The sequence below is a fragment of the Sorex fumeus genome, unplaced genomic scaffold, assembly GCF_029834395.1.
Source record: "Sorex fumeus unplaced genomic scaffold, SorFum_2.1 ptg000047l, whole genome shotgun sequence".
Taxonomy (NCBI): Eukaryota; Metazoa; Chordata; class Mammalia; order Eulipotyphla; family Soricidae; genus Sorex; species Sorex fumeus.
The window spans coordinates 5,447,953-5,475,654 of record NW_026606104.1 but is presented as its reverse complement, the minus strand read 5'-3'; the positions used below and the strand labels follow the sequence as shown (position 1 = coordinate 5,475,654).

Genomic DNA, 27,702 nt, shown 5'->3' with positions numbered 1-27,702 from the left:
TCCCACTGACGCCACTGTTCGTTCTCTGGCGGCGTTTGTCAATAAAGTTTTGCTCAAGGGTTTGAAGGAGCCGGAAAGAGGCCAGAGCTGCCCGGAGTTAGTTCTGGCAACTTCCCGGAGGGAAAACGAAGTTCGCGAGACTTGGCAGCGGCCGGCCACTGGCCCGCAATCTTGCAGCCGGTATCGCGAGAGTTGGCAGGCGGAGGAGGAGCTGTCGCTGGTAGCCGCCTCACAGCGATGGCGGCTGAGCAGGGCCGGCGGCGGTGGCGGCTGCGGCTACGGCCGGACTCGGCAGCGGTGGCAGTAGCGGTGGGCGACGGGGGCCTGTGACCGGGAACCACCCCCGGGCCCGGGCACCATGAGCCAAGGCCCCCCCCCAGGGGAGAGCAGCGAGCCCGAAGCTAAGGTCCTCCACACTAAGCGGCTCTACCGGTGAGAGGGGCCGGGGCGTGAGTGCAGCCGCCCGGGGAAGTGGGGGAGCCAAGGGCGGGGCCGCCGGCGCGGGCGGGCGGGGCCCGGGGCCGGGCCGGGGTGCGGGCGCGCGAGGCGAGAGGGTGCAGTTTTGGAGGGAGCAGCGGGGGCGGGGCCCGGGACCCCGAGTTGGAGCCGCGAGGGGGAATTGGGTGGGTGGGAGGCTTGGAGGGAAGCACGTGGAGGAGCCCCTTCCGCCGTGAGCTCGCGGCGGGCCCCGCGCTTGACTCATCTTGGCCGGGAAGGTGGGACTTGAGGGCTGGGAGGTCTTGGGGGGAGGGGGCGAGGTCCGGAGCGGGTCGGTGCCCGAAAGGGGCAAAACCCGGAAGGGAAAAAGGCGGTTTTCGAAGCCCCGCAAGAATCCCCGGAGTGAAGGCAGCGGCAGGTGCTGGCTTTGTCCCTCGCACTGTGTGTGACCTTGGGCCTCAGTTTCCCCTGCTTAGGAAGGAGAGGTTCTGATTGGGTTCTCCCTGAATCCCTTCGGGCTTGCGTTTTGGGGAATTGGATGCAGAGGCAGAGAGAGAGAGAACCTGGAGTCGTGTTGGACCTATGACTTGTGATGATGTGTTCGCCAGTGTGGCCTACATTCCGTGCACATGGGTTTCCCTGCATGGAATCGTATGCAGCTGACTTTGAAATTGGAGTGGAAATTTGAGGCACCGGTCTGTGGTTGTTGCGAGTTGTGTTAGACTTGGAGGGCCGGGAAGGACTTGGGAGCTGATGTCAGGGCAGTTGGTGGTAACGCCTGAGTCCTGCTGTCCTTCCCAACTCCTGTTCGCAGCTCATGGCTGCAGTCCCTGGTTTCAGATTCCCGCCGGTGCCCTCCGCTCAAGCCCTACCTATAGCCCTTGAGGCCTCTGTTGGAAACCGCCAGTTGGAAGTCTTTCCCGAGGCAGAGTGGTCTGAAACATGGATCCTAGAACTGGATGGGAAGAGGGTGAGGCCAAGCAGCCGGTGGAGCTTTCCACTTTGAAGCGGGAAGCAGGGTTTCATTGGGCTCAGGGCTGCAGACAGGAGAAGTCTTGGAGCTATGGCTGAGTCTTGGCAGGGAAGGAGTTAAGACAGGTTGGCTCTTTCTCCCTGGGGTATGCACCCTGGCTGCTCCAGCTCTGTGAGCCAGAAGGCAGAGGGGAGTGCAGGCTGCTCTAAAAATAGAGAAGTGATCCAAGCCCGCAGCCCTGGGCTCCCACTTTGGCTGCCCCCAGCCGTCTTTGGGTGGATGAATTGCTTGTGGGGGTTTGGGGGTGGCACGTGTGCCTCATCATGCTGCCAAGTGGCAGTGCCGCCTGTCAGACACCGCGTGGGCAGTGTCTGCTGAAATCCTTGCTTGGGCTCCAGCTTTGGGGAATGGCCATGGTCCTCATCCTAAACATTGTCATCCTCTAGTTTTTTCTTCAAGTCTCTGGTAGCCCAGAACTGGGGCCAGAAGCTGATGTGTTCTCCTGTGTGGCCCACATTCATGCACAAGCGTTTCCCTGCATGGAACCCTATGCTGCTGACTTTGAAAGTGGGGTGGAAATTTGAGGCCATTGGTCTCTGGTGAAAGAAAGTTGTGGGGGGGGGGGGGAAGGTATCGTTTCTCTGCCTTGGACAAACATGTTTGTAGACGACGAGGTTACTCACTTGGAACTTTTATAAGTTTGGATAATTCTCATAATCTGAACTGCTATAAACGAAATTTAGAAATATTTTCATTTTTAATATTTCCAGCACCATGTCGAAGAAATGGCAGTGGGAAAAGGGATATTGGAAGGGACACAGAACCAATTAGTTACGCCAATGAACTGTTTTTTTTACATAGTTATATACACAAATTGGGGGAGAGTGGTTTGGAATCACACTTAGTGGAGGCTCAGGGGTTATTTCTGGCTCGTGTTCAGGAGTAACTCGTGGTGCTTAAGGGATCATCTGTGTTACCAGGAATTTGAACTGAGGTCTGCAAGATAACGTGGAGAACACCTTATCCCTGTGTTAGCTCTTGGACACTACATACCCATACCTTTGTTTTTTTTTTACACTGTGCTAACCTTAAAATAGAAAATGACATATTAGACTACTAGTGGTACTTTGTTGTCTAATGGATGTTAAAATTTGGTAGAAAACTTGTGGTCTCATGGGGTCTGGGGAAAAAAGTGCTGTATCTTCTCAGGTTTAAGAATTTGCCATTAGGAGTCTAGTACAGTGGTTAAGCGGCTGAGCTAGGTTTTATCCCTGTCATCCCATATGGTCCCCTGAGCAATACCAGGAGTAATTCTTGAGTGCTGAGCTAGAAGTAACCCCTGTGCATTTATGGGTCTGACCCAAATACCCAAATATTTAAAAAAAAAAAAAGCCTTGCAATTAGGGACAGGTGCTTTCCATGCAGGAACCCCAGGATTGATCCCCAGCATCACATGGTCCCTGAGAACGGCTTCTGAGGGGCCAGAAGTATCCCCTGAGCACTTGGGTAGGGTTGGAGAGCTCCAGCTCCTCCCCAGCGCTACATTGTCCCTGCCCTTTCCAGTTAGAACTTCCTAGTGTAGCGTGACTAACCATTTGCGGACTGAGACTCTGAGAAGACCTGTGGATCCCATCCATGAACACACACCCCCAGTCCCATCCAAGGCACTGAGGTTAAAGGGCCTACCCAGGGATCTGAGGTGGCAGAGTAAGTGCCAGATTGTCCCTGGCATGAAGGGCCAGGCAGGCTGTCAGGGCAGGCAGCCCACAGGGTCTTTGGAGTAGACCTGAGCTCTAGAGTGCTGGAAGACTCTGATTTCCAGCTCTTGCCACCAGACCCTGGGCTGGGGCCACTTCTCCCAGAGCAGGGGTCCCCTTGAGGGTGTGCCTTTCCGGTGCTAGGAGGTTGAGGCCCACTTTGCCCAGCCCAGGAAAACATTTCGCTCTTCAGATACAACTTCAATTGCTTGAGACTCATTTTTATTGCTTTTGTGTCCACAGCTGTGCCCGATTGACCTGCTCTTACAGCTGCTCTTTGACATGCTCTGGGTTTTACCTTCAGAGATGACAGCTCCCTCAGGGACATCTTAGCCAACCCTTAGAAGAGTTTCCTTCCTCTTTTCTCTTAGTGCTTGCAGTCTCCTCCTCAGCTGTCACATGGAGGATGGAGACTAACACTAAGCACCGACATAGGCGACACTGTGATGAGTGCTTTATGATCAGCCCATTTAACCCTCAAAGACCAGATGTGAATAGTCCCATTTTATACATGGAGGAACTGAGACATGAGGAAGTCATATTTCTCAGGACCACATAGCCGATAGTGGAATTAGGGTTTGAACCCAGGCACTCTGGACCCAGAGCCTGCTCTCTCTATTTAAGTTACTTCGTCAGAATCTAGACCTCACAACTAAGCAACCCACTCCCTTCCTCCCAGAGCCTCACTTCCCATATAGTCCTAAGCAGAATTCTAAATTTAAAAAAAAAAAGAAAGAAAAATTTGTGTGTGTGTGTGTGTGTGTGTGTGTGTGTGTGTGTGTGTGTGTTTGGCCTCAGAAGTACTCAGAGGTGATTCCTGGCTCATGCTCAGGGTGACCCCTGATGGGGTCATGTAGGTCAGAGTACCTTAGGTATTCCTGGAGTTCAAACCAAAGTTGGTGGTGTGCAAGAGAAACATCTTAACTTCTTTACTGTCTCTTTCGGCCTCTAAGAAGTTTTTCTTTCTTTTTGTTGTGATGTCAGAGTTGCATTTTGAGGGGTTGATGGCAACTTCCAGGCACCATATGGTGCCAGGGATTGAACCCAGAGCTCCTCCATGCAGAGCATGCACATCAGCCGTGTGAGCATCTCCTCAGCCCCTGTTACCATTCATTTTTATGGTAACTTGTCATAGACCAATGGGGATGTAATTATTTTGTATGTAAGTTACTTCATGACATTCCCACAACAGTCCTCTGAGGCATTTGCTGTTGCTATCTTAATTTTTATTGATGATAGTCACTAAGGCTTATGTTAGATAATTTGCCCCAAGTGACTGAGTAAGTGGCGGCCAGGGTTCAAACTCTTAGATATTCTTGGCCAGAGTGACAGTACAGTGGGTAGGGTGTTTGCTTTGCACACAGCCAACCCAGGTTCGATCCCCACTCCCTTATGGTCCCCTTATGGAGCACCTCCAGGAGTGATTCCTGAGTGCAGAGCCAGGAATAAGTCCTGAGTACCACCAGTATGTGCCACCTGCCTCCCCCCAAAAGCCAAAAAACCAAAAACCTCACCTGACTGGCAGTCTCCCTTTCAGACACTTTGGCACTGTTGACATTTGGTGCAGGATAGTTGTGTGACTGTCTTGGGTACTGTGGCTTCTTTGGTAGTAGTACTAAATGCCTGTTGCAAATTAGTCTCTCTGCCCCGTCCCCCTGCCCACAGTTTTGACAACCCAATCGCTGTCAGATATGCTGGGAAGTGGGGTGTTTGTGTGCACCAGATGGGGTGAGAGAATCTTTGTTTTGTTTTGTACGGAGCTCAGCCCAGATTAGCTTCTCTGGCATCACCGTCCTGCATCTCAGTGAACCATACACAAAACTCCAGGCTTTTTTTGCTTGTATTTTCTTGCAGGGCTGTGGTGGAGGCGGTGCATCGACTTGACCTCATCCTTTGCAACAAAACTGCTTATCAAGAAGTGTTCAAACCAGAGAACATTAGCCTGAGGAACAAGTAAGCTGGAGACCAATCCTCACTGTTTTTCTAGCCCTCCCCATATGTACCCTCATCTGTCACATGGTCTGTGCGTCCCTCTCTTCCCTCCTGAACACGTGGTACAGTGAAGGGCTCTGAAATCTCTGGCCTTCCTAGGAAATGGGTAGATTCTCATTCATCTGTGGTGTCTACATCTCATAGATTGGTGCCATAGAATGACATTATAGGCGGGCAAGTTGTTAAGCAGAGAAAGAGGTGATCAAAAAAGCCCCTCTGGTCTGGAGGGGCCGTACTCATAGAATAACATTCTATCTTGCTTTGCACACGGCCAACCTAAGTTCCATGCCTGACATCCCATATGGCCCCCTGAGCCCCATTAGGGGTGATCCCTGAGCATTGCTGGATGTGACCACAAAACCAAAAAAAGGAAGAAAAAGAAGATTGGTCTGGAATGTAGACCTTCCCTTTCCCTTTGGAAAAGGTGGTGCTCAGGATTCATTCCTGGCATTGTGCTCAGGGATCACTTGTGACTGGACTCCGGACCATATGGGACATCAGGGGTGGAACCCAGGTTTGCCATGTGCAAGGCAAGAACTCTACCCACTGTATTATTGCTCCAGGCCCTGGAATGCAGACTTTGTGTGCCCCATACTTGGTCCTTGGCACCATATGTTCAGTCCGCCAGTACTACTGGGAATGACCCCTGAGCACAACATGGTGTGACTCAAAAACCAAAAAGAGAAAAAAGGTAACTGTAATAGGAGAGAAGAGTGTGGGTAAGAAAATGTCTAGGGGCTGGAGAGATAGCACAGCAGGTAGGGCGTTTGCCTTGCATGCGGCCGACCCAGGTTCAATTCTCAGCATCCCATATGGTCCCCTGAGCACCGCCAGGAGTAACTCCTGAGTGCAGAGCCAGGAGTAACCCCTATGCATCGCCAGGTGTGACCCAAAAAGGGGGGAAAAAAAGAAAAGAAAAGAAAAGAAGTCTAGGGGCCAGAGCAATAGGAGTTCAAAAAGTGCGTTCTTTGCCTGGGTGGGGAGCTTGGGTTTGATTTCCAGGGTCACATGGTTGAGCTGGGAGCAGCAATCACTCAAGCACAGCAGAGTGAGGAGTCACGCCTGAGTACTGCTGGGTGTGATCCCTAATTCCCCGCCCCCCCACCGAAAAAAAAACCCTCTTCAAACCCCTCTTTCTGCTCCTGCCTGTCTTTTGGGGCTCTGCTGTCTTCTGGATCACTGTGACCTAGGTCTTACCCTGGATATCTCGGGGGCATAGAGTTTGGCAGTTGTCATTGCCTTCAGTCCTTAGGTCTCCCAAGGAAGGGCCATTTCTCTCATGTTCTCCTGCCCACCCGCAGGCTGCGTGAGCTCTGCGTCAAGCTTATGTTCCTGCACCCAGTAGACTACGGGAGGAAGGCTGAGGAGTTGCTGTGGAGAAAGGTGTACTACGAAGTTATCCAGCTTATCAAGACAAACAAGAAGGTAAGGGGAGCGCTTGAGTTTGGAAGAGATAGGTAGGAAAGTGAACCAGAGAGAGGTTGAGGTTGAAGCGAGGGCTTTGGCCAGAGGAAGGTGACAAGGGAGGGTCAGAGAAAGAAGGCAGGTGCCTGATCCTTATGGGGAGGCAGAAGAGGAACTAAGGCTCTGACAGTAATTTAGAATTGGGAGCTGTGGGTGAAGTTCCAGAGCCAAGAAAATGTTTCTTTCCTTTGATGAGCAGGTTTTTTGGGAGGGGAGTAGGGGACTCTGAGCTTATTACTTAGCCAGCCCTCTCTCTTTCTCTGTCTCTAGCATATCCACAGCCGGAGCACCTTGGAATGTGCCTACAGGACACACCTGGTTGCTGGTATTGGATTCTATCAGCACCTCCTTCTCTATATCCAGTCCCACTACCAGCTGGAGCTGCAGTGTTGCATTGACTGGACCCATGTCACAGATCCCCTCATAGGTCAGTGAGATCGGAAAATGGGAATAAGTCCACCTGCCTCCGCCTCTGATCTTTGCACCCTGTGGGGTGTGTCACTTGTGACCCAGGTAGTCGGGATTCTTAAAGGATCTACAGTTGGCTCATGAAGTTTATTTGTGGGGAGTTTGGGCCACACCCAGTGGTGCTCAGTTGCTATTCCTGGCTTTGTGCTCAGGAGTGAACCCATGGGTTCACTCGTGGTCATATATAGTGTTGGGAATTGAACTAGGGTCATAGCGGGCCACATGCCAGGCAAGTGCCTTCCTTCCTATACTGTTTCTCCAGCCCTTGTTCATGAAGCTTGGATTTGTCCTAACAATCATATGATCGGCGTAAAGGTCTTAATGAAAGAGGAGGCCGCTGTTGGTCTCGGATCCTATCCCTGGGATAGCAGTTGGGGTGGTCGCAGCATGACCAAGGAGGTTTGACACTGGAGTCTGGTGGTAGCTGCATTTCTTTCCTTTTCACAGTTGAATTCAACTGGCACTGTTTCTTTTCACTCTGGAAAAGTCTTTTAACTTTAAAAAATGGGAAAACCGACCAGTGAGGTGGTATAGTGGGTACGGTAACCCATGAGCATCATCGGGTGTGGCCCAAAAACCAAAAGTAAATGAATAAAAAGGGGAAACTGTAGGCATTCTTGCAAGATGCAGATCCTTTCTCAGCCATCTGGGGTACTAGTGCCTCTAGTAGGTTCCTGCTGTTTTGGGCGGTAGCTTCTCTTCACTCCAGGCCACTGTGGAACACCCTCCTCTCTCTCCGCTCTCTGTCCTTTCCTCCGCTAGACTGTTGCCCCTGTCCTCACTTGAGCAGACATTGTGATCAGTGGTTGAGCTGTGCCCCGTGTGATAGCCTGTCGTCATCAGAAGCAGAGTCTTGTGTTTGATGATTAAAGTTCAGGCCAGAGGCAGATACAGTACCAGGAGGGAGGGCGTTTGCCTTGCTTGTGACCTTGTGGCTGTCACCCTGGTTCAATCTACTAGTACCACATATGATCCCTGGCACTGAAGTTGAAAACAAAATAAAAATCATTTGTGTGTGTGTGTGTGTGTGTGTGTGTGTGTATGTATATGTATGTTTATGTTTTTTGAGGGGGCGGGGGTGTACACCCGGTGATGCTCAGGGATTACTCCCAGCTCTGCATTTAGGAATTACTCCTAGCATTGCTCGGATACCTATGGGATACTGGGGATTGAACCCATCTCGGCCATGTGCAGAGCAGACTCCTTATCTGTGGTACAATCCAGCCCCCAAAATAAAAGTGCCATTGATCTGAGGTACACTTCATAGTGTTGCTAGAAGGACCTATAATTTTTTAAAGTAAAACAGATTTTATTTGGAGTCTTTCGAGGGGGAGGAGGAAGAGAAAGTGGGAGAAAGCAGGGAATAATGCACTCAAGAGACAGTGTAGGCTTCCCCAAAGATGGAGGAGCCCCTGCACATATCCCAGCATTAGATAGGAAAGTACACATCTCAAGGGGAGATGCGGGCGCCACATATGCTCGGCCATGTGGGCACAAGCAGCACATGGGCAGCATATCAAGACCCTTACTTTAAAGGTTTCCCAGACCCCCCCCCTTTTTTTTTGCTTTTTGGGTCACACCCAGCGATGCACAAGGGTTATTCCTGGCTCTGCACTCAGGAATTAGCCCTGGCGGTGCTCAGGGGACCATATGGGATGCTGGGAATCGAACCCAGGTCGGCTGCGTGCAAGGCAAACACCCTACCTGCTGTGCTATTGCTCCAGCCCCCAGGCCCCCCCTCCTTTTTTTTTAGGAGTCACACCTGGTGATGCTCAGGAGTTACTCCTGGCTCTGCACTCAGGAATTACTACTGATGGTGCTGGGGGACCATATGGGAAGCCGGGTATCAAACCTGGGTTGGCCATGTGCAAGGCAAACGCCCTCTCCGCTAGATTGTTGCTGCAGTCCCTGCCCAGACTCCTTTAGTTTTTCATTTATTGATAATTTCTCTCTTTGGCCCCCTAAAGGGATGTCACTCTAGAAAACTTGGAAGCTTCTTCAAGTGAGGGCTCTGTACTCCAGAGCAGGGGCTATGAGGAAGGGCTGGAGCCAGGCAGCTTTTGAAGGAGGACTGTCAGGTTACACGCTCCCATGAGTATGAAGTATTGGGAACCAGGAAACTGCTATAGGGTGGCTGTGAGATCTATTATGCTGATGTTAGGAAACCCTTAGGCCAGTACCTGGGGCTGGAAAATTAGCCCCCTAAGGATGCTTTACTCTCTGAGTGAGAAGTTCATGGCTGACGGGGAAGGGAGGAACGAGAGCTGGAACATTGTTTATCTCTGGCCCCCAGCAGTCCTCATGCAAGACAAACTCCATCTCATGCCTTCATGAGATGAAGCGTTCTGCTCTTCTAGGCAGAAGCCTTTGATGTTGGTTTCCATTCATGCTTCATTCTTTCTGGACAGGGATCCTGGCTTTACCAAATTCCATGTGGGGAGCTTCTGCCTAAGGCATCTGTCCTGACGTGCGAGCCTCACCTTTTCCTCCTTTGCCTTCTTCTAAAGCCCTCTCAAGAGACCTTTTACTACGTTGTTTGCCTGGGTTCAGTACCCCAGCCTTTTGGGGTTTTTTTTGTGCGCGCGCGCGTGTTTTTCTCCCACACCCAGTGACGTTCAGAGGTTACCTCAGGCTCTGCACTCAGGAATTTCTGGCAGTGCTCAGGAGACCATATGGTATGGCAGGGATTGTGCTTGGGTTAGTTGTGTGTGAGGCAAGCGCCTTTCCCACTGGACTGTTGCTCCAGTCCCAGCCTTTCTTTGCAGTGCTTCCGGTCTACTGAAGTAGCCGTCCCAGTGAGTCTGGCTTTCCTTGTGTCATCTGCCTGGGTCCAGAATGAGTGTCTCCTCCATAGACAGTATCCTAAGACAAGCCTTGGATGCTTTCTTTTCTGCATTTAGGATTTTCCTACTGCAAGTCAGAGGAAAGGCCTCACAAATTTCTTTCTTCTCTCAGGATGCAAGAAGTCAGTATCTGCCACCGGAAAGGAGATGGACTGGGCGCAGATGGCCTGCCACCGGTGTCTGGTGTACCTGGGAGATTTGTGTAAGAGTCTTAGCTTTCATCTCTTTTCTGGGCTCTAGTGCAGATGCTGCTTCCCGTGGTGGGTGCTCCTGTCTAGGAAGGACAGCCATAGAACCAGGACTTCTGCTGACGCCCCTTTTCCTCTGCGGCTGCTGGTTTTGTGGGTTTGGTTTTTTTTTTTTGTTTTTTGTTTTTTGGTCACACTCGATGTGCTCAGGGGTTACTCCTGGCTCTGCACTCGAGAATTTCTCCTGGTGGTGCTCAGCTGACCATATTGGATGCTGGGAATTGAACCTGAATTCGCTGTGTGCAAGGCAGATGCCCTCCTGCTGTTACCAACAGGTCCAACTCCATTCGTGACTGCTCTTAACTGCTCTACTGCAAGTCAGAGAGGGGTTGTGAAAGCAGGAGCAAGGAGCTCTTTGTTTTTGAGCTCTGGAGAATGTCAGGGTTAAGAAAATTTCAGGGGTCTGGAGCGATAGTACAGTGGGCAGAAGGCTGGGGTCACCACCTTTTCCAGAGATCCCGCGGTAGGGAAGCTAGCATGTTCCTCCTCCTCCACCTCCTTCCCTCTTAATTCAAGACCTTCTCACATCTAACCCATCCTCCCAAGAGTGTAGCCTCCCTGACTAAAACAACAGCAGACTAAAAAATTTTCTTTTTTCTTTTTGAGCCACACCTGAAGATGCTCAGGGCTTACTCCTGCTTCTGCACTTAGGGATCACTCTGAGGTGCCAGACTGAAATTTTCTTTCTTTCGTTTTCCATCCCAGGGGTGGGGGTGGGTTTGGGGGAGCCACACATGGCCATACTCAGGGGTTACTTCTGGCTTGGCACTCATATCACTCCTGGCAGTGCTTGGGGGACCATATGGATTATTAGGAGTTCAACCTGGGTCAATTGCAAGGCAAATTCTCTACCTTCTATACTATCTGTCTGCCCTCCAGACTGAAATTTTCTTTGCTTTTTTCTGGGGGGGGATGGGGGTCACTCCTGGCAGTGCTCAGGGGCTTCTCCTGTTCTGCAATCAGGATTACTCCTGGTGGTGCTTGAGGGGACCATATAGGGTGCTGGGGATCGAACCCGGGTCACCTGCTTGCAAAGCAAGTGCTTTTTTGAGCTATCTTTTTAACCAGTTACATTTGATGCGGCTCCCCTACACTGGAAAGAGAAAGCAAGAAGAACCTGTTTCCTTTATAAACACTAAATATTGGGGATAGAGAGGGAGTACAGTGGTTATGGTGCTTGCCTTGCACTTGCCTGATCCTGGTTCGATTCTCCAGCATCCCATATGGTCCCCTGTGTACCGTCAGGAGTAATTCCTGATGTCAGGAGCAGAACCAGGAGCAACCCTTAAAACAAAAATAAATACTGTTTACTTTCTTTTTCTTTTTGGTGTTTGGGCCACACCTGGCTGTGTTCAGGGCTTACTTCTGCTTCTGGTTCTGCACTTAGGGATCACTTCTGGCAGGGCATGAAGTACTATATGGGGTCCCGGAGGTAGATTGGCTTCATGTGAGGCAAGTGTCCTGCCCTCATATTGTTTCATTTGAACCTCAGCAAGGAACAGCGAGTTGACACTTTGGCATGGTTATGTGGAGACCTGGGCAGCCTGCGCCCTAGCTCAAGTGTCTCCCTCCCGGGTTCCTGTTTCAGCTTCCGTACGGGAAGGGGTTTCTGAAGCCGGGAATCATGGTGTATCTCCTCTCTCTCTCACAGCACGATATCAGAACGAATTAGCTGGCGTGGACACTGAGCTGCTAGCTGAGAGATTTTACTACCAAGCCCTGTCAGTTGCTCCCCAGATTGGTAAGTGGCTTCTGCCTGGGCCTGTCAGCTCACACCCTTATCACAGGGAGGGCTGTTGGCAGCGGCAGTTCTGCTGAGCGCACTGGGCCCACGGCCTCCTAACCCACTTGATCCTGCTCTGCCTGGATTGTTTCCCTGCCCTCGGTCACGTCCTTAGAGATGGGAGGACGGGTTGGATGTGTGAAAGTCTTGAATTAAGAGGGAAGGAGGTGGAGGAGGAGGAACATGCTAGTTTCCCTACCCCAGGGTTTCTGGAGAAGGTGGTGACCCCAGCCTTCTGCCCACTTGAGAGGCTCCATGAGAGAAGGAACAAGCCACCTCTGAGGAGAGCTGGGCAGAAACTTGTGGGAAGGGATCCTGGGCCAGAGAGGGCTCTCTGGAGTGCGGGCACCGTGGCAGAGCAGCCCCGCACTGGGGAACTAGCACCCGTGGGTGCTGACGTCTTGGCAGGTCAGGCGGGAATGGACTGGATGGATCCGAGGAGAGCTTAGTAGTCCCCTCGACAAACACTCAGGCTGCTGACCCCTGAGTTGCAGCCCCGTAGTCCCAGTTCCCTGGTGCTTAGCTTGGAAGGTCTATGAGTACTGGGTGACTTGTGACCACAAACCATCTGGCTTTTCCCCTAGGAATGCCCTTCAACCAGCTGGGCACCCTTGCAGGCAGCAAGTACTATAACGTGGAAGCCATGTATTGTTACCTGCGCTGGTGAGTGTCTGCCAGCTTATCCCCTGCCCCGCTGGCTTTCCCGTGCCATTTTCACTTTGCTTGCTCCCTACCCCTCCTCCACTCTTGAGCTTGTGGCTGAGGCAGCTCAGGATGCTGGGTGGACAGGCCCCTCGGGGCATGCTGACAGAGCCCCGCTGCTCCTCACACAACCCCTGGATTTGGTGAGCTGGTCCACTTGGCACCATCCGTTGTTCCTGTCTTCCAAAAGGGGGAGATGTTGGCTGTGAAAATCCAGTAGCTTAAGGTGGAGTTCATGCCCAATTCAATCAGCTAATCCGTGGCTGAATAAATAGCAGTACTCCTACAAAAAAGAAAAAAAAAAAAAGAAAATCCAGTAGCTTGTCCATGTCGAAAGGGGATCCAGGGACCGGCAGTGGATGGTAGCCTGTGGAGGTGACCCAAGCAGGGTGGATCACTGCTTCCTGGGACCCCACACTGATCTCATCCGGAGTTCATGAGATTTAGATACTTGTGCCATCATAGCCAGATACACTGCAGGCTATTTAATAGGCTAACCCAAGTGCAGTGATTGCATCATGGTGCACAACAGGCTGCCAGGAGAAAGAAGTGCGTTTGAGAAGCCGAAGCATTCGCAGAAGAGGTGCTAACAGATCTGCAGCAAGGGGACAGGCTCTGTAGGGTAGCATCAGTGGTCACTTGTAACAGTGTGAAGTGAAGGACCTGATTCTATCATTTCTGTCCTACGGTGCCGCATGCCAACATCCCTGGTTCTCTTGGCCATGTAATGGAAACTATCAAAGTGTTTTTTTTTTCTGGGGGGGGCGGTGTAGAGTGGGGAGGGGCCACTCCTGGTGGTACATGGGGAAACATGGGGTGCTGGGATCAAATCCAGGTTGATCACATGTGATGCAGGTGCCATACCTACTGTCCTGTCTCTGGGTCCAAAGTATTGTTTTTTTTTTGACAAGAGTGGAGGGGTGTGGGGGAGAGTGCCCCTGAGAGTGCCTCAGGCTTAGTCCTGCTCTGCACTTAGGAATCACTTCCTGGCCGGCTCAGGAACCGTATGGGGTGTTAGGGATTGAACCTGGGTTGGCTCATATAAGGCAAGCCTTACCCACTCTACTGTTGCTTGGGCCTCTTGTGATACTGGAATATTTCTTTGTGGAAGTTTTTTTTATTTTCGTTATCTTGGGGGCTCAGGGTCTTAAGACCGGGGCCTTACACTTAACAGCATGTGCTCTGCTGGTGAGTTCCTGCCCTCCTGGTGAGGAGGGATTTCTGGTTTTTTTTTTCAGGGGGAGGGTCACACCTAGCGATGCTCAGGGGTTACTCCTGGCTCTGCACTCAGGAATCACTCCTGGCTGTGCTCGGGACCGTATGGGATGCTGGGGATTGAACTTGGGCCGGCCGCTTACAAGGCAAATGCCCTACCCGCTGTACTGTCATTCCGGCCTGTGGCAGGGATCTCTGACTGAACAGGTTCCTAGCCTCCCCATGTGTCCTTCCCCTACTCCGTGCCTTCCTCAGCACAACCTCCCTTACTAGGTCACTCATTCACTCCTCGTGATCTAAGATGAGGCACTTCCAGATAGAGCCATACAGGGTGGGGGAGGGTGGCTCAGTGGTCAGACACTTGCTGTGAATAGATGAGGCCCTGGGCTTGATTCCCCACACCACAAAAAAGTGTGGAACACACCTGCAGAACCTCCCCTGCTGTGCTTCAGTTATTGTCTCGTGGTTTGTGGCTTGCACTCCATTGAGCATATCTTTTGCTCTGGGCACGGTCTGACTCACCCTTGACTGCAGCTAGTCTTCAGGGTAGCACCTCTGGTGCCTCTTCCTCACCACAGATGGATTTCTTCCGTCGTGGCAGGAGGTACCAACTCTGAAAAGTGGCCAAGAGACTTAGAAGAAGATTCTGCTTGTCCCTCGCTTTTCTCTTTTTTTTTTTTCTTTTTGGGTCACACCTGGCGATGCATAGGGGTTACTCCTGGCTCATGCACTCAGGAATTACTCCTGGCGGTGCTCAGGGGACCATATAGGATGCTGGGAATAGAACCTGGGTCGGCCACGTGCAAGGCAAACGCCCTACCCACTGTGCTATTGCTCCAGCTCCTCGCTTTTCCATTTTTGTTCTTGTCTTTGAGCCACATCCATCAGTGCCCTGGGACCGTGTGTTGCTGAGGATCAACCCCAGGACTTCCCCCTGCAAAGAAAGGAACTTGGGTGTTTGCTTGGCACACAGTCGACCCATGTTTGATCCCTGGCACCCAGTTTGGTTCACTGAGCACCAGCAGAAGTGATTCCTGAGTGCAGAGCCAGGAGTAAGCTCTGAGCACAACTCGGTGTGCTCCCTGTCTTCCCCCTGAAAACAAAGATGTCAGTCTGCATGTCTCCTGGGCCTGCAACCTGGAAACTTCTGGAATATTTTGTTTGTCAATGCAGCTTTGTGTACTCATGCCCCTGCCAAGGCTGAAGGGAGAGGAATACAGACCTTCACAGTGGAAGGACTATTAGATCATTTATGGCTGTCTTGTACTTTACCACAGACATTTTGTTTTCCTGTCCTGACCTTGCTTTTTATTTGTGTGTATCTGTGTGTTTTTGGGCCACACCCAGTGGTGTTCAGGATTTAACTCCTGGCTCTGCACTTAGGAATCCCTCCTGGTGGGTTTAGGGGACTGCAGGAGATCAAATCTGGATTGGCCTTGTACAAGGCAGGCACCCTACCCACTGCACGATTGCTCCGGTTCTCGCTTTTTATTTTTAAGAGGTTGTTTTGGAGCTTGAAGTGTGACTGGCAGAGTTCACAGATCCCGAGTATGGCATGGCCACATCAGGGTCCGGCATCTGATAGTGGGGTTACTCCGGCATTCAGTGTTGTGTGTTGGGGGATTTTCCAGAGTCACATACATAATGCCCTGTGCACAGGAAATGCTTGTTAAGGGCTACCTGTTCCTAAACACACTGTTCTTAATGGAGGTTATTTTTGTAGGCACAAGGGTACCTAGGGACCTGAGCCAGGGCCTAAGGGCAAGGGAAGTGGGCACTCTCCCTCTGAGCCTAAGTCCTGACCCCAAGTGCTGTGCTCTTCATAGATGCATCGGGCTGGGTTGGAGCTCAGTGGTAGAGCACTTACCTTGTGTGTTTGAGACCCTGAGTTCAGTCCCCAGCACCAGAAGAAAAAAGGCAGTTACTTCAGTGTCAAATAGGAGAGATTGAATGCTTACCTTGCTTGCAGCCCGTTTCCAGTGCAGTTTATGCTTGGCACATATGGTTCCTTGATAGGAGGGTCCCTCAGTGCAGAGCTAGAAGTAAGCAGAGTTGGTTGTGGCCCTTAAAAAAAAAATTTCCAAAGAATAATTAAGAGTTCGGTAGTTAGTACAGCAGTTAGGGCTCATACCTTGCATTAACCTGACTTGGGTTTGATTCCCAGTGCCACTTGGTCCCAGAGAATCGCTGTTGCAGCCCTGGAGACCCCCAGCACTGCTAAGATGGCCCCAGTACTGCAGGACCCAAACAGCACCACATCGTCAGGGAGCAAATCCCCAGTAGGGCTCTGGACCTGCCAAGCACCTCTGAGAGGGCCCTGCCAACATACATAAAAGAAGAGGAGGTGGCTGGAGCCATAGTGCGGTGGGCAGGCACTTGCCTTACATGTGTTCAACCAGGTTTGGATCCCTAGCACCATATATGGTCCCCCAGTCCTTGCCAGGAGTGAACTTTGAGCACTGCCTTGCACCCTCCCCAACCCCAATATTAAATGGGTTGGAGAGATAGTACAGCAGGTAAGGGAGGTGCACATCTGACCCGGGTTTGATCCCCAGTATCCCATATGGTTCCTGGAGTCCTGATAGTTGTTATTCCCAAATGCAGAGCCAGGAGTAAGTCCTGAGCACTACCAGGTGTGGCCTAAAAACCCCCAAGGAAGATGGAGAATGATGTACTCTGGAGATGGTGACCAAGTTAACTTTTTTTTTTTTTTTGCTTTTTGGGTCACACCGGGTGATGCTCAGGGGTTACTCCTGGCTCTGCACTCAGGAATGACTCCTGGCAGTGCTCAGGGGACCATATGGGATGCTGGGGATCGAACCCGGGTTAGCTGTGTACAAGGCAAACACCCCCTCCACTGTGCTATCGTTCCGGCCTCATTGACCAAGTTAACTTTGTGATAGTAGATTGTCCTGTTTCTAGACGGAGAGGAGATGAAGATGTCTTCTGGGGGGGAGGGGTATGGCTGGAGCCCCACCTTGTGGTGCTCAGGGGTTGTTCCTGGCACTGTGCTGAGGAGTGACCCCTGGTGTTGCTAGGAATTGGGATGCAGGACAGCCCCTTACCTCCTACTACCTCTCCGACCCCAACATTGTCTTTACTCCGCACACCCTGGGTTTTGGTGGTGGTGGTTGGGGCGGGAGGGGGGGGTCACGGTCACTGAGTCTTACCGGGAACTGCTACCCGGTGCCCAGGTGCTGATCTTCCCGTTCCTCCTCCCTTGAGACTGAATTGTCCCCTCGGTGTCTCCTTCAGCATCCAGTCGGAAGTGTCCTTCGAGGGGGCCTACGGGAACCTCAAGCGGCTGTACGATAAGGCAGCCAGGATGTACCACCAGCTGAAGAAGTGTGAGGCGCGGAGGCTGTCGCCCAGCAGGAAGCGGTGAGCAGCGTGGGGGGCCCTTCTGCATGGGCTCATGGGTCCTGGAGGTCAGCGGCCCTTCACCGTTGTGTCGGGCCCCTCTCGTTGCAGATGTAAAGACATTAAGAGGTTGCTGGTGAACTTTATGTATCTGCAGAGTCTGCTGCAGCCCAAAAGCAGGTGAGTTAGAGAGCCACCAGGAACTGCGTCCCGTCTGTGATGGTGCCACCTGCCGTCCAGCATGTTCAGGCTTCTGAAACCTGTGTCTGCCCAGGGCTCTGCGCCTCCTGGTCGGCTCTTCCAGCAGATGATGGTGTTGGAGGCCCCTTCACTTCCTTCCCCTGCTGGCTCATCTGCCCGATGCTTGCACTAAGGCCTTGCCGGCCAGGAAAACCTGACTCAAATAAAAACTTCACTTTTCATTCAAGTCTCAGCTCCAGGTACTCCACTTCTTCTGGCCTGGCACTGACCTGTGACTTGTCCCTTCCCAGCTCTGTGGACTCTGAGCTGACCGCGCTCTGCCAGTCTGTCCTGGAAGACTTCAACCTCTGTCTCTTCTACCTGCCCTCCTCGTCCAGCCTGAGCCTGGCCAGCGAGGAGGAGGAGGAGTACGAGAGTGGCTATGCTTTCCTCCCCGACCTCCTCATCTTCCAGATGCTCATCATCTGCCTCATGGGCGTGCACAGCCTCAAGAGAGCAGGTAATGCTCAGGGCCGGCGCCCCTCCACAGCCACTTCCCCAGAAACTTCCTCCATCAGGAGGGTGAGGGGCAGGGGTGTGCACACTTCACTTGGCAGAGCCTTAGCTGATGGTCCAGGCCAGGCAGAGTTCAGAGCTTGAGAGTCAGGGCAGGTTCTAGAGAGCTTCCTGGTGGGGGTGCATGCGGAGTAGGCTTGGAGGGGCCAGGGAATGGCAGCACCAGGTGTATGGGTGCTGGGGGAGTAGGATGGCACGAGGATTTGCTTGCAGGAGGAGGCACCAGGTGAGCTGGCACATTCTAGATGGCAGGGTGGATAGTGGTGCAGAGACCCGAGCAGTCTCTGCCCTTAGAAGCAGCTTGGACAGGTATTGGACCTCGGAGGGCTTGACGTGAGGCGAGACGGGTCTCACTTGCTGGCCCGTCCCGCCTGGTCAGAGCTACGGCCCCTGATGCCGGCCTTCCTGACTGTAGGCTCCAAGCAGTACAGCGCAGCCATTGCCTTCACCCTGGCCCTCTTCTCCCACCTCGTCAATCATGTCAACATCCGGCTGCAGGCGGAGCTGGAGGAGGGCGAGAACCCGGTGCCGGCGTTCCAGAGTGACGGCACAGGTGCAGCACTGCAGGGCCGGGCGCGGGCTGGATGAGTGGCGGGGTGGGGAGTGCACCGGCCGGCACCCAGGCCCCAGTGAGTACATTGCTTCCTTCCCTCCCCAGATGAAGCGGAGTCTAAGGAGCCCTTAGAGAAGGAGGAGGAGCCGGGGCCTGAGCCCCCGCCTGCGGCTCCTTCAGAGGGAGAGGGCCGGAAGGGTCGCAAGTTCTCGCGTCTCTCCTGCCTCCGCCGCCGCCGCCATCCACCCAAAGCCGGCGATGACAGTGACCTGAGTGAAGGCTTCGAGTCAGACTCCAGCCCCGACTCGGCACGGGCCAGCGAGGGCTCTGATAGTGGCTCCGACAAGAGTCTCGAAGGCGGGGGGACAGCCTTTGATGCCGAGACAGACTCGGAAATGAACAGCCAAGAGTCGCGGTCAGACCTGGAAGACATGGAGGACGAAGAAGGAACACGGTCCCCAGCCTCAGAGCCCCCGCGGGCTCGGTCCGAGGCCCCTGAGACCCTCAATGGCCCCCTGGCGCCCAGTGAGGCGAGCCTGGCCAGCAACCTACAAGCCATGTCCACCCAGATGTTTCAGACCAAGCGCTGCTTCCGCTTGGCGCCCACCTTCAGCAACCTGCTTCTCCAGCCCACCCCTGAGCCTCAGCCCACTGACGGCCACAAGCCCTGTGTCAACGGGGACGTAGACAAGCCCTCGGAGCCAGGTATCCGCCCTTTCCTCACTGGGGCCCGCCTGTGTTCCTGGGCGCTGCCGCAGGTCCCTTTCTGAGATGGCCCTGTTCCTGCTGCCTCTACTGGCTTGGGTGTGACGTGACTCACAGCCCCCTTCCCAGTCCACGCTGCCATTTGCCCGAGCTCCTGTGCTCGCTGCAGTGCCTTGACCTGGAGCATGCTCCCACTCCCCATCTTAGCTCATTTTGGCTCTTAAATTGTCTTTTGGATCACACCTCACTGCTCAGGGCTGACTCTTGGGTCTGTGCTGTGGGGTCACTCCTGGCAGGTTCAGGGGACCATATAGGGTGCTCAGAAGATGCTTGGGGATTGGACCCGCATGTAAGGCAAGTGCCCTACCTCCTGTACTGTCACTCTGTCCCTAAGATACCTGTTTCAGAAGGCCCAAGGTGGGCTGGCAGACAGCACAGCAGGGCTCTGAGTGACTCAGATGTATTTGGTACCTGGATTCTTCAGAAGCACTCTCAGAGGGGGTGGGGGGAGTGGTGCCCCCCCCCCCCCCCCCCCCCGCACTGAGCTGAGCCCTGTTCTCCCCCACCCAGCCTCTGAGGAGGGCTCGGAGTCAGAGGGGAGCGAGTCGAGCGGGCGCTCCTGTCGGAACGAGCGCAGCATCCAGGAGAAGCTGCAGGTGCTAGTGGCCGAGGGCCTGCTCCCCGCCGTGAAAGTCTTCCTGGACTGGCTGCGGACCAACCCGGACCTCATTGTTGTGTGTGCACAGGTGCGTGACTGTCCGACTCACAGTTAGGGTCAGTGACTCTGCTGGGCCTGGTACTTCATGCGGGGGGAGAGCTGAGGTGTCACCTTTGCTGAGGGGCCGTGGGAGAGGTGAGAAGCTCAGCCCAGGGGCTCTGACAGAGGGTCAGGGCCCAGCTGGGGCCCACTCCCTCCTCCACTTGCTGCTTCTGTTGCTGCCCGGAGCCTGAGTCCTTCCTGGCTCTTGGGCCTTTTGCTTTTTCTGTTTTCTTGGTGTTTTGGCCATGGTTGGGGATGGCAGGGGTGGCCACACTCGCAGAGCTCAGGACCTCTTGATGCGGGGTGCTGCAGATTGCGCCCTGGCACCCAGAGCCTGTGAGCTGCCTGTCCTGCCTACCTGTCTGTAAGGAGACAGACCCAGGAAGGAATCACGAGTGGCCAGGAAGTAAGCTGAGCACCAGGCCTCGTGCTCCCAGCGTCCTTCTCTCCCCAGAGCTCGCAGAGTCTGTGGAACCGCCTGTCTGTGCTGCTGAACCTGCTGCCGGCTGCTGGGGAGCTCCAGGAGTCGGGTGAGCCCCCGAGCCCATCCCTCACCTTCCTGCCGTTCCCACACGGCAGTCCTGTGGGCACAGCCTCTCTGGTCTCTGCAGTGCTTATAGGGACCGACCTTCCCTCCCCTCCTCAGCACCACCCCCTGGGCTCTGCTGGCCAGCACCCCCATGCCCCCCTCCCTCGCCTCCTGTCTTTCCCCTGGTCTGGTCAGGGCCTGTGTCCCACTGGGTGGTGGCCTCACGTGTCCTCTCCCACTCCAGGCCTGACCCTGTGTCCCGAGGTCCAGGATCTTCTGGCAGGTTGTGAACTGCCTGACCTCACCTCTAGCCTGCTGCTCCCCGAGGACCTGGCACTGCGCAACCTGCCTCCCCTCCGGGCTGCCCACAGGCACTTCCACTTCGACAGAGACCGGCCCCTGCTCAGCGCCTTGGAGGAGGTGAGGCCCCGCGTGCATGTGTGTGGAGAGGGTGGGAGGCCGCATTTGTGTGGAGAAGCAGAGGTGAGACCACATATAAAAGGAGAGGAAGTGATTCCGCGCATGTGTGGAGGGGAGGAGGTGAGGCATTAAATGCACACACGTGTAGAGGAGGGGAGGCCGTGTGTGTGTGTGTGTTTGTGTAGGAGAGGTGAACCCCTATATGTGCGTGCGCGTGCTTGTGTGTGTGTATAGGAGATGAGGCTCTCCTTGCTGTGACCACATGCAGGCTTCCCAGGACACCCATTGGGAGAGACCCCAGGCCTGCAAGTTCAGCCCTTTCTGTGTGGTGCTGGGGCTGGAACCCAGGAGGGCCATGCTCCTCCAAGCTGTGCGTCCTGCTTCTGGGCTCCTTCTGTAGCCCCGCCCTTTTCAGGCAGGGTGTCCTAAACCTGCTATGGGGCGTGCGGTGGGGGGGGTTGGTGTGTGTCTCTGCTTTCCTAAGATCCTTCTCCATTTAGGTGCAAGGCAGAGCACAGGAATCATTAGGGCTTTGAAATCTTTTCTTGAGGATTTGGTAGAGACCAGGTTTTAGGGCCACCCCAGCGGTGCTCAGGCTAGTCCTGGCTTTGCTCCAGAGTGAGCCCTGGCAGTACTTGAGGACTCTCTGCAGTTCGGGGGATCAGTCTGGGGTCAGCAGGACATTATTCTCCCAGCACCTTTGCCACTGTGCGCTCTCTCTGGCCCAAGGGCTGGGATAGAACCAGTTCTTCCACAAGGAAGGCAAGCGCTGTGCCACTCAGCCCCGCCTGGGCCCTTCTCTTTTGCTCTGGGCTCAGAGTGTCAGAGCTGGACAGGCACCTGCCGCCTACAGACTAACCACAGAGACTTTGCTCTTGGCTCTGTGGCCTCGTGGGTCCTCTGGGGGTGACAGAGGGAAGCTGAATACACAAGTCTCCTACCTACCACATCTCATCCCCCAGCCCCACCCCACACACATACATACTTCCTGTTGATTCGTCTCCAGCCCAAGCAGCTTGGTTTAGTGTGTTTCGTACTGGGGATGAAAAATAAGATTTTCATCGTTGGTAGAGGGCTTCTTTGCAGTTTTCATTTTTGGGTCATAGAGCTACCTGGATTTGATTGCCAGCGGCCCACAGGTCCCCCTGAGCCCACCAGTCCTTGATTACAGCCAGGACAAGCCCTGAGCACTGCTGGGCGTGGCCCTAAAACAACAAAGACTTTAATTTTGGGTGTTCAGGCAGTGCTTAGGGTGATCCCTAGCGGTGCTGGATAGATCAAGCAGTGTCAGAGAGGGAACTGGGGCTTCTTGTGTACGAGGCACATGGTCTGGTCCTTTGAACCTTCTTCCCAGCCTGGGTGTTTTTTTTGGGTTTTTTTTTTTAATGTACTTTTTCAGTGTAGTGATTGAATCTGGGGCATCGCATATGCAAGGCAAGTGCTCTACCTCTGAGACACATCTCAGGCCCTGGGCGAAGATTTTGTTGTTTATTTTGAGGGCCATACTCAGTTGCACTCAAGGCTTACTCCTGGTTTTATGCCCATGGATCACTCCTGGAGGGCTCAGGAGACCATATGGGGATGTTGGGGATTGAATCCTGGTCAGGTCAGCCAGATGCAAGGCAAGTGCTTTACCTGCTGTACTATCTTTCTGGCCCCCATGGAGAAGATTTTTTGTTGGAAATGGGAGAAGAGTTTTGCTGACTGAAAATACCGGTTCAAAATGCTATTTTTTTTTTTTTCTTTTCGGGTCACACCCGGCAATGCACAGGGGTTACTCCTGACTCTGCGCTCAGGAATTACTCCTGGTGGTGCTCAGGGGACATATGGGATGCTGGGAATCGAACCCGGGTCGGCCGCATGCAAGGCTAATGCCCTACCCGCTCCAGCCCCCAAAATGCTAGTTTAGGAGCAGAAGAAATAGTACAGTGGATTGGACACCTGCCTGGCACCAGGCGGCCTGGACTTGATCTCTGGTGCCCCATATGGTCCCTGAGCCCACCAGGAGTGATTCCTGAACGCAGAGCCCTAAGCACTACCATGTGTGGCTCCAAAACAGAAATCAAAATGTTTTCGCTAAGTTCTCAGTGGCCAGAGTTAGATCTCCACGCAGGTGGGGCCTTCCCGCCTCGCCCGCAGTCCTGGCATCCCCTTAGCATGTGCTCACACCTGTCTTGGCAACTCGGGATGGACCACTCTCCGGCCCCACCCCCTGGTGCCCTCGTGGATGGGAAGGAGGGAGGCAGGGGTGCCCATCAGGCTCTGCTCAGCCAGGCCGGGCTCCTGTGTCTCCTCAGTCAGTCGTGCGAATCTGCTGCATCCGCAGCTTTGGCCATTTCGTCGCCCGCCTGCAAGGCAGCATCCTGCAGTTTAGCCCGGAGGTGGGCATCTTCGTCAGCACCGGCCCATCGGAGCAGGAGACCCTGCTGCAGCAGGCTCAGGCCCAGTTCCGCATGGTGAGTCCAGCCCCCTGCCACCCTTCAGGCTCGCTGAGAACCATTCTCGGGCCATTGAGACAGGACAGCGGGCAGGGCACTTGCCTTGCACATGGCCAACCTGGGATCCATCCCCAGCACCACATAGGATCTCCTGAGCCCCACCAGGAGTGATTCCTCGGTGCAGAGCCAGGAGTAAGCCCTGAGCACTGCCAATTGTGACCCAAAATAACAAAACCAACAAAAACCCACCAGAACCTGTTAGCATGTCTGTGACCTTTCCACTCACCTGCAGCATCTGAGACCCTCTTGGTGACCTCAGGAGGGCCTTCGGGTCCCTTAGTGGGCTGCCTCCTGTCTGCAGCCTCAGCAGTGCTGCCTGTGTAGTGCCGTCCCGAGTGCAGGTCTGGTTTGTAGGTGGCAGCGGCCTGTGCTGAGAGAGCTGGAGGCAGCCGAGTGGAAGCAGAGGCCAGGCCTGGTCCTGAGCTCTGGGAGGCTGGTCACACCCCCACCCCGCCTCGGGGCCCCTATGCTACTGTGGCTGGAACTTGCCAGGGCTCCAGCTTTCCCCCTTCTGTCCATGGTTTCCTGTCGTCATTTCTTTCTTTTCTTTGGTGGGGAGTGGCTGGTTTCTAAGCAGGCCACCTCCCCCTAAGCCCTCCCCAGAAATCTCCTCATTACTCTGGCTAGTTCCCAGCTTGGGTCTGAGGCTGTAAACCTGTTGTGCTATCAGAGTTTGAATCTGGTCCCTCCCCGGGAAAGAGCTGTACTGTTTCAGCAGTGATGCTCTTGTCGTTCACTGGTATTATTTCTTCATCAGTGGGGGCATCCAGCAGTACTCAGAAAACCATGCATTGGTTCCTCACATATTAGGCATGTGCTCTGCCACTTGTGTCATCCCCTCTTGGCCCCCAGATAATTGGGTGGGATCACATCCTGCAGGACTCATGGCTCGGCCCGGCCACGGGCCTCCTTCCTGCAGACCCTGTGTGTAGCCCGAAGAGCCACCTCTGAGGTCATAGTTCAAAGCTCTTCCACACTCATCAGAACCCCAGTGGCTCCCCTTGTCTTGTCAGCCTGCCTCAGCTTTGGGCACCGTGGGAGACTGGGGCAGTGGGTGGCCAGATCTGGGTGGCAGCTGCAGGTCAGGAAGAGGTTCGCAGGTAGACGGGGGGCGGTGGCTGGCAAGGGGGTTGGCGGGTGGTCTCCCGAGGGGGACACAGCTGGGAAGAGCCAGGCAGCTGCACGCGGAAACTTGGGGAGGAGACACTGGAGGCAGCCTAGCAGCGTGTGCTCCCAGTTCAGGTGGCAGCTTCCCACTGCGCCCCAGGACCAAACTAGCTGCCCTGGCCGAGCAGGAGACTCCTGAGGGGACCTACCTGCCCTCGGGCCACTCTGGGTGGCGCCACCAGTTCCTCAGCCCAGACGTGGCTCCTGACTCCCTCCCCAGGCACAGGAGGAAGCTCGGCGGAACAGGCTGATGCGGGACATGGCTCAGCTGCGGCTCCAGGTAGGGGCTCCAGTGCGCACTGCTCTGCTCTCCCTCGCTCTCTGCCGGGGTGCTGGGCCTTACGGCAGGCTAGCTTTCCACCCTCCCCCCCCCCCCCCCCCCCGTTTCCAGGCGCCCCCCCTGCTACCCACAGCCTTCCTCCCTTGCCGCCTCCTCTCTTCAACCCTCAGTCTGTCTCCTTGGCCTGGGGGCCCTTGGCTCTAGTCCATCCTTGCAAGGGTCCCCATGGCCCCCACCCCTCCCCCTCCTCTCACCAGCTCGAAGTCTCTCAGCTGGAAGGGAGCCTGCAGCAGCCCAAGGCCCAGACAGCGATGTCTCCCTACCTCGTCCCTGACACCCAGGCCCTCTGCCACCATCTGCCTATCATCCGCCAGCTGGCCTCCAGCGGCCGCTTCATTGTCATCATTCCGAGGACAGGTGAGCCTCTGGGTGTGGAGGGACAGGTGGAATGACGGACAGACGCTGGCTCTTCTCTGGAGCTGCTAATCCTCACGAAGCCTCCACCTCCCCCTCTGAAACGGGCCCCTCTGGCTCAGTTAGGCCCCGACTCACCAGGCAGCAGAGAACCCTCCGCTGCTGGGACTTCACGGGCGGAGGCGGGGTGCCTTGAGACTGCGCAGAACTTGAGCTGCCCTGTTCTGACTCTGTCCCCAGTGATTGATGGTCTGGATTTGCTCAAGAAGGAGCACCCGGGGGCCCGAGATGGGATCCGCTACCTGGAGGCTGAGTTTAAGAAAGGAAACAGGTGAGTGCCTGGAGGGGCGTGGCCGCAGGCACCCCTGAGATCAGCCTCCCTGGGACACAGACTCCCGACGCCAGGGTGGGGTAGTGTTGGGCAGGTGACCTTTCCCAGGCAGGAACACCCTCAGAGAATCACCCGAGGCTCGGTCAGGCCCTTCCTGTGGCCTCTGGGTCAGAAGAGGCCTCTGCAGAGGGCCGGAGAGGGGCCTGCTCTCCTGCAGCAGCCTCCAGCCGCACAAACCCTGCTTGTTCCGCCTCAGGAGCAGGAGCCAGCTGAAAAGCATCCCTGGGAGCCCAAGGGAGCGGGCCCTGATGCTATCAGCGAAAGGAAACCAGGGGGCCCCACAGAGCCCTGGGGATCCAGGCCTTGCTCCACAATGGGCTGCTGGGGTGGGGAGTGCAGTCCCTACACACCCACACCCACACCCTGTGCCTACCCACCCCACACTCCCCACTCCTCCTCAGGTACATTCGTTGCCAAAAAGAGGTGGGGAAGAGCTTTGAGCGGCATAAACTGAAGAGGCAGGATGCCGATGCCTGGTGAGTGCCAGCCTCACCCACAGCCCCTCAACGGCCATCTCCTCATATTTGGGGGGGGGGGTCCTCAGGGGCTCAGGCTCCTCCCACACCCGCCCGCAGACACTGCCAGATGCAGGTATGGTGGCTGACTCTGGCTGGCACCTCCCCCTCCAGGGCTCTCTATAAGATCCTGGACAGTTGTAAGCAGCTGACTCTGGCCCAGGGAGCAGGTGAGGAGGACCCAAGTGGCATGGTGACCATCGTCACAGGCCTTCCTCTGGACAACCCCAGCGCGCTCTCAGGCCCCATGCAAGTGAGTCGGGTGAGGACAGGGTGGGGAGGAGTCCTCGGCAGGGCCTGGGTCTCACCTGCGCCCACTCCCTCTTCCCGGCCACAGGCAGCCCTGCAGGCCGCTGCACATGCCAGTGTGGACATCAAGAACGTTCTGGACTTGTACAAGCAGTGGAAGGAGATGGGCTGAGACTGACCCCCAGGCCCTGCCGTGGGGCTGACTCCAGACCTCTCCTGCCCTTCTGGCAGCCAGGACACCACCGTCGTCACCCCCACACGCAGACTCAGCACGTGCAGGCGGGGAGGGCGCAGGAGCATGGGGAGGGCGGGGCCCGCTGCCAGGACGCAGGAACGAGGAAAGTGCTCAAGCGAGTGGCCAGCCTCCTGCCCCCACTCCCCTGCTGTCCCGCAGCAGGAGGGGGCCCAGGGCCCAGAGGATGGGCCCTTGTCACCCAGGAGGTGGGTGGGGCCAGGCGCGAAGCCTCTGGGCCCCGGGAGAGTCCACTAGGAGTCTGGGGTTCCTCTGCAGCCCCTTCTCCAGGACCCCCGTCTTCCTCGCAGCTCCCAGGGAGGGACTGGGCCACTCTGGGGCCGTGGGGAATCAGAAGAGGGGCCCAGAGCTGCCCACCCCGGAGTGGGGCCGAGCTTGTCGTGTCTTGCTGCGGGCATCGCCTCATGTCCTCCGACTGTCAGCATCTGGACAAGGACAGGCCCCAAGGGCGGAGCAGTCTGGCCTCTAGGGCCTGTAGCCCCAGTCACTGTGTACCTGGGTTATTGTGCCGGGCAGAGTAGACGGGGTGCAGCTCCCTTTACTGTCTGGGCTGGTAACAGGTGGGAGAAGCCCTTGGAAGCTGCCTGTTGGGGGTGTGGGGCTCTGCCCTGAGGTGCGGCCCCACGTCTACCCTCCCCAGGACAGAGCCTGCAGGGCTGAGCCCAGGACTGGCTTTCGGAGCACCAAGGTGGGTGGTGGGAGCCGAGATAATGGAGAGCTCAGGGCAGTACAGGAGCGGGCAAAGGGGAGGCCTGGGCCAGGATCGCCTGGACCCTCCCCACCCAACTGTGGTTGGGGCTCAGCTGTTCCGCCAGCCCAGTGCAAGCCGCACACCCCCGAGTGCCCAGAAACGGGCTCCCCGCTTCCTTCCTCTGAGGCAGCACGCCTGGGACTCCTGGGGGGCACCACTCCTCGTCCCCGACCCAGACCGAGACTGAAGCATCATTAATAAAGACCTCCCAGAGCCCA

At 55.1% G+C, this 27,702-nt stretch overlaps 1 protein-coding gene across 1 annotated transcript; it reads left to right on the top strand.

Moving 5' to 3' along the window:
- Positions 1-190: 190 nt before the first annotated feature.
- SMG5 (SMG5 nonsense mediated mRNA decay factor) lies at positions 191-27,702 on the top strand. Its single transcript, XM_056123099.1, has 22 exons — positions 191-432; positions 5,023-5,121; positions 6,462-6,585; positions 6,895-7,051; positions 10,048-10,137; positions 11,835-11,924; positions 12,551-12,629; positions 17,139-17,264; positions 17,355-17,423; positions 17,735-17,943; positions 18,415-18,552; positions 18,658-19,257; positions 19,828-20,003; positions 20,472-20,547; positions 20,791-20,966; positions 23,264-23,422; positions 24,852-24,911; positions 25,169-25,328; positions 25,566-25,656; positions 26,118-26,192; positions 26,346-26,484; positions 26,569-27,702. Exons 1-22 carry the CDS (start codon positions 359-361, stop codon positions 26,650-26,652), a joined length of 3,051 nt encoding a protein of 1,016 aa, XP_055979074.1. The 5' UTR covers positions 191-358; the 3' UTR covers positions 26,653-27,702.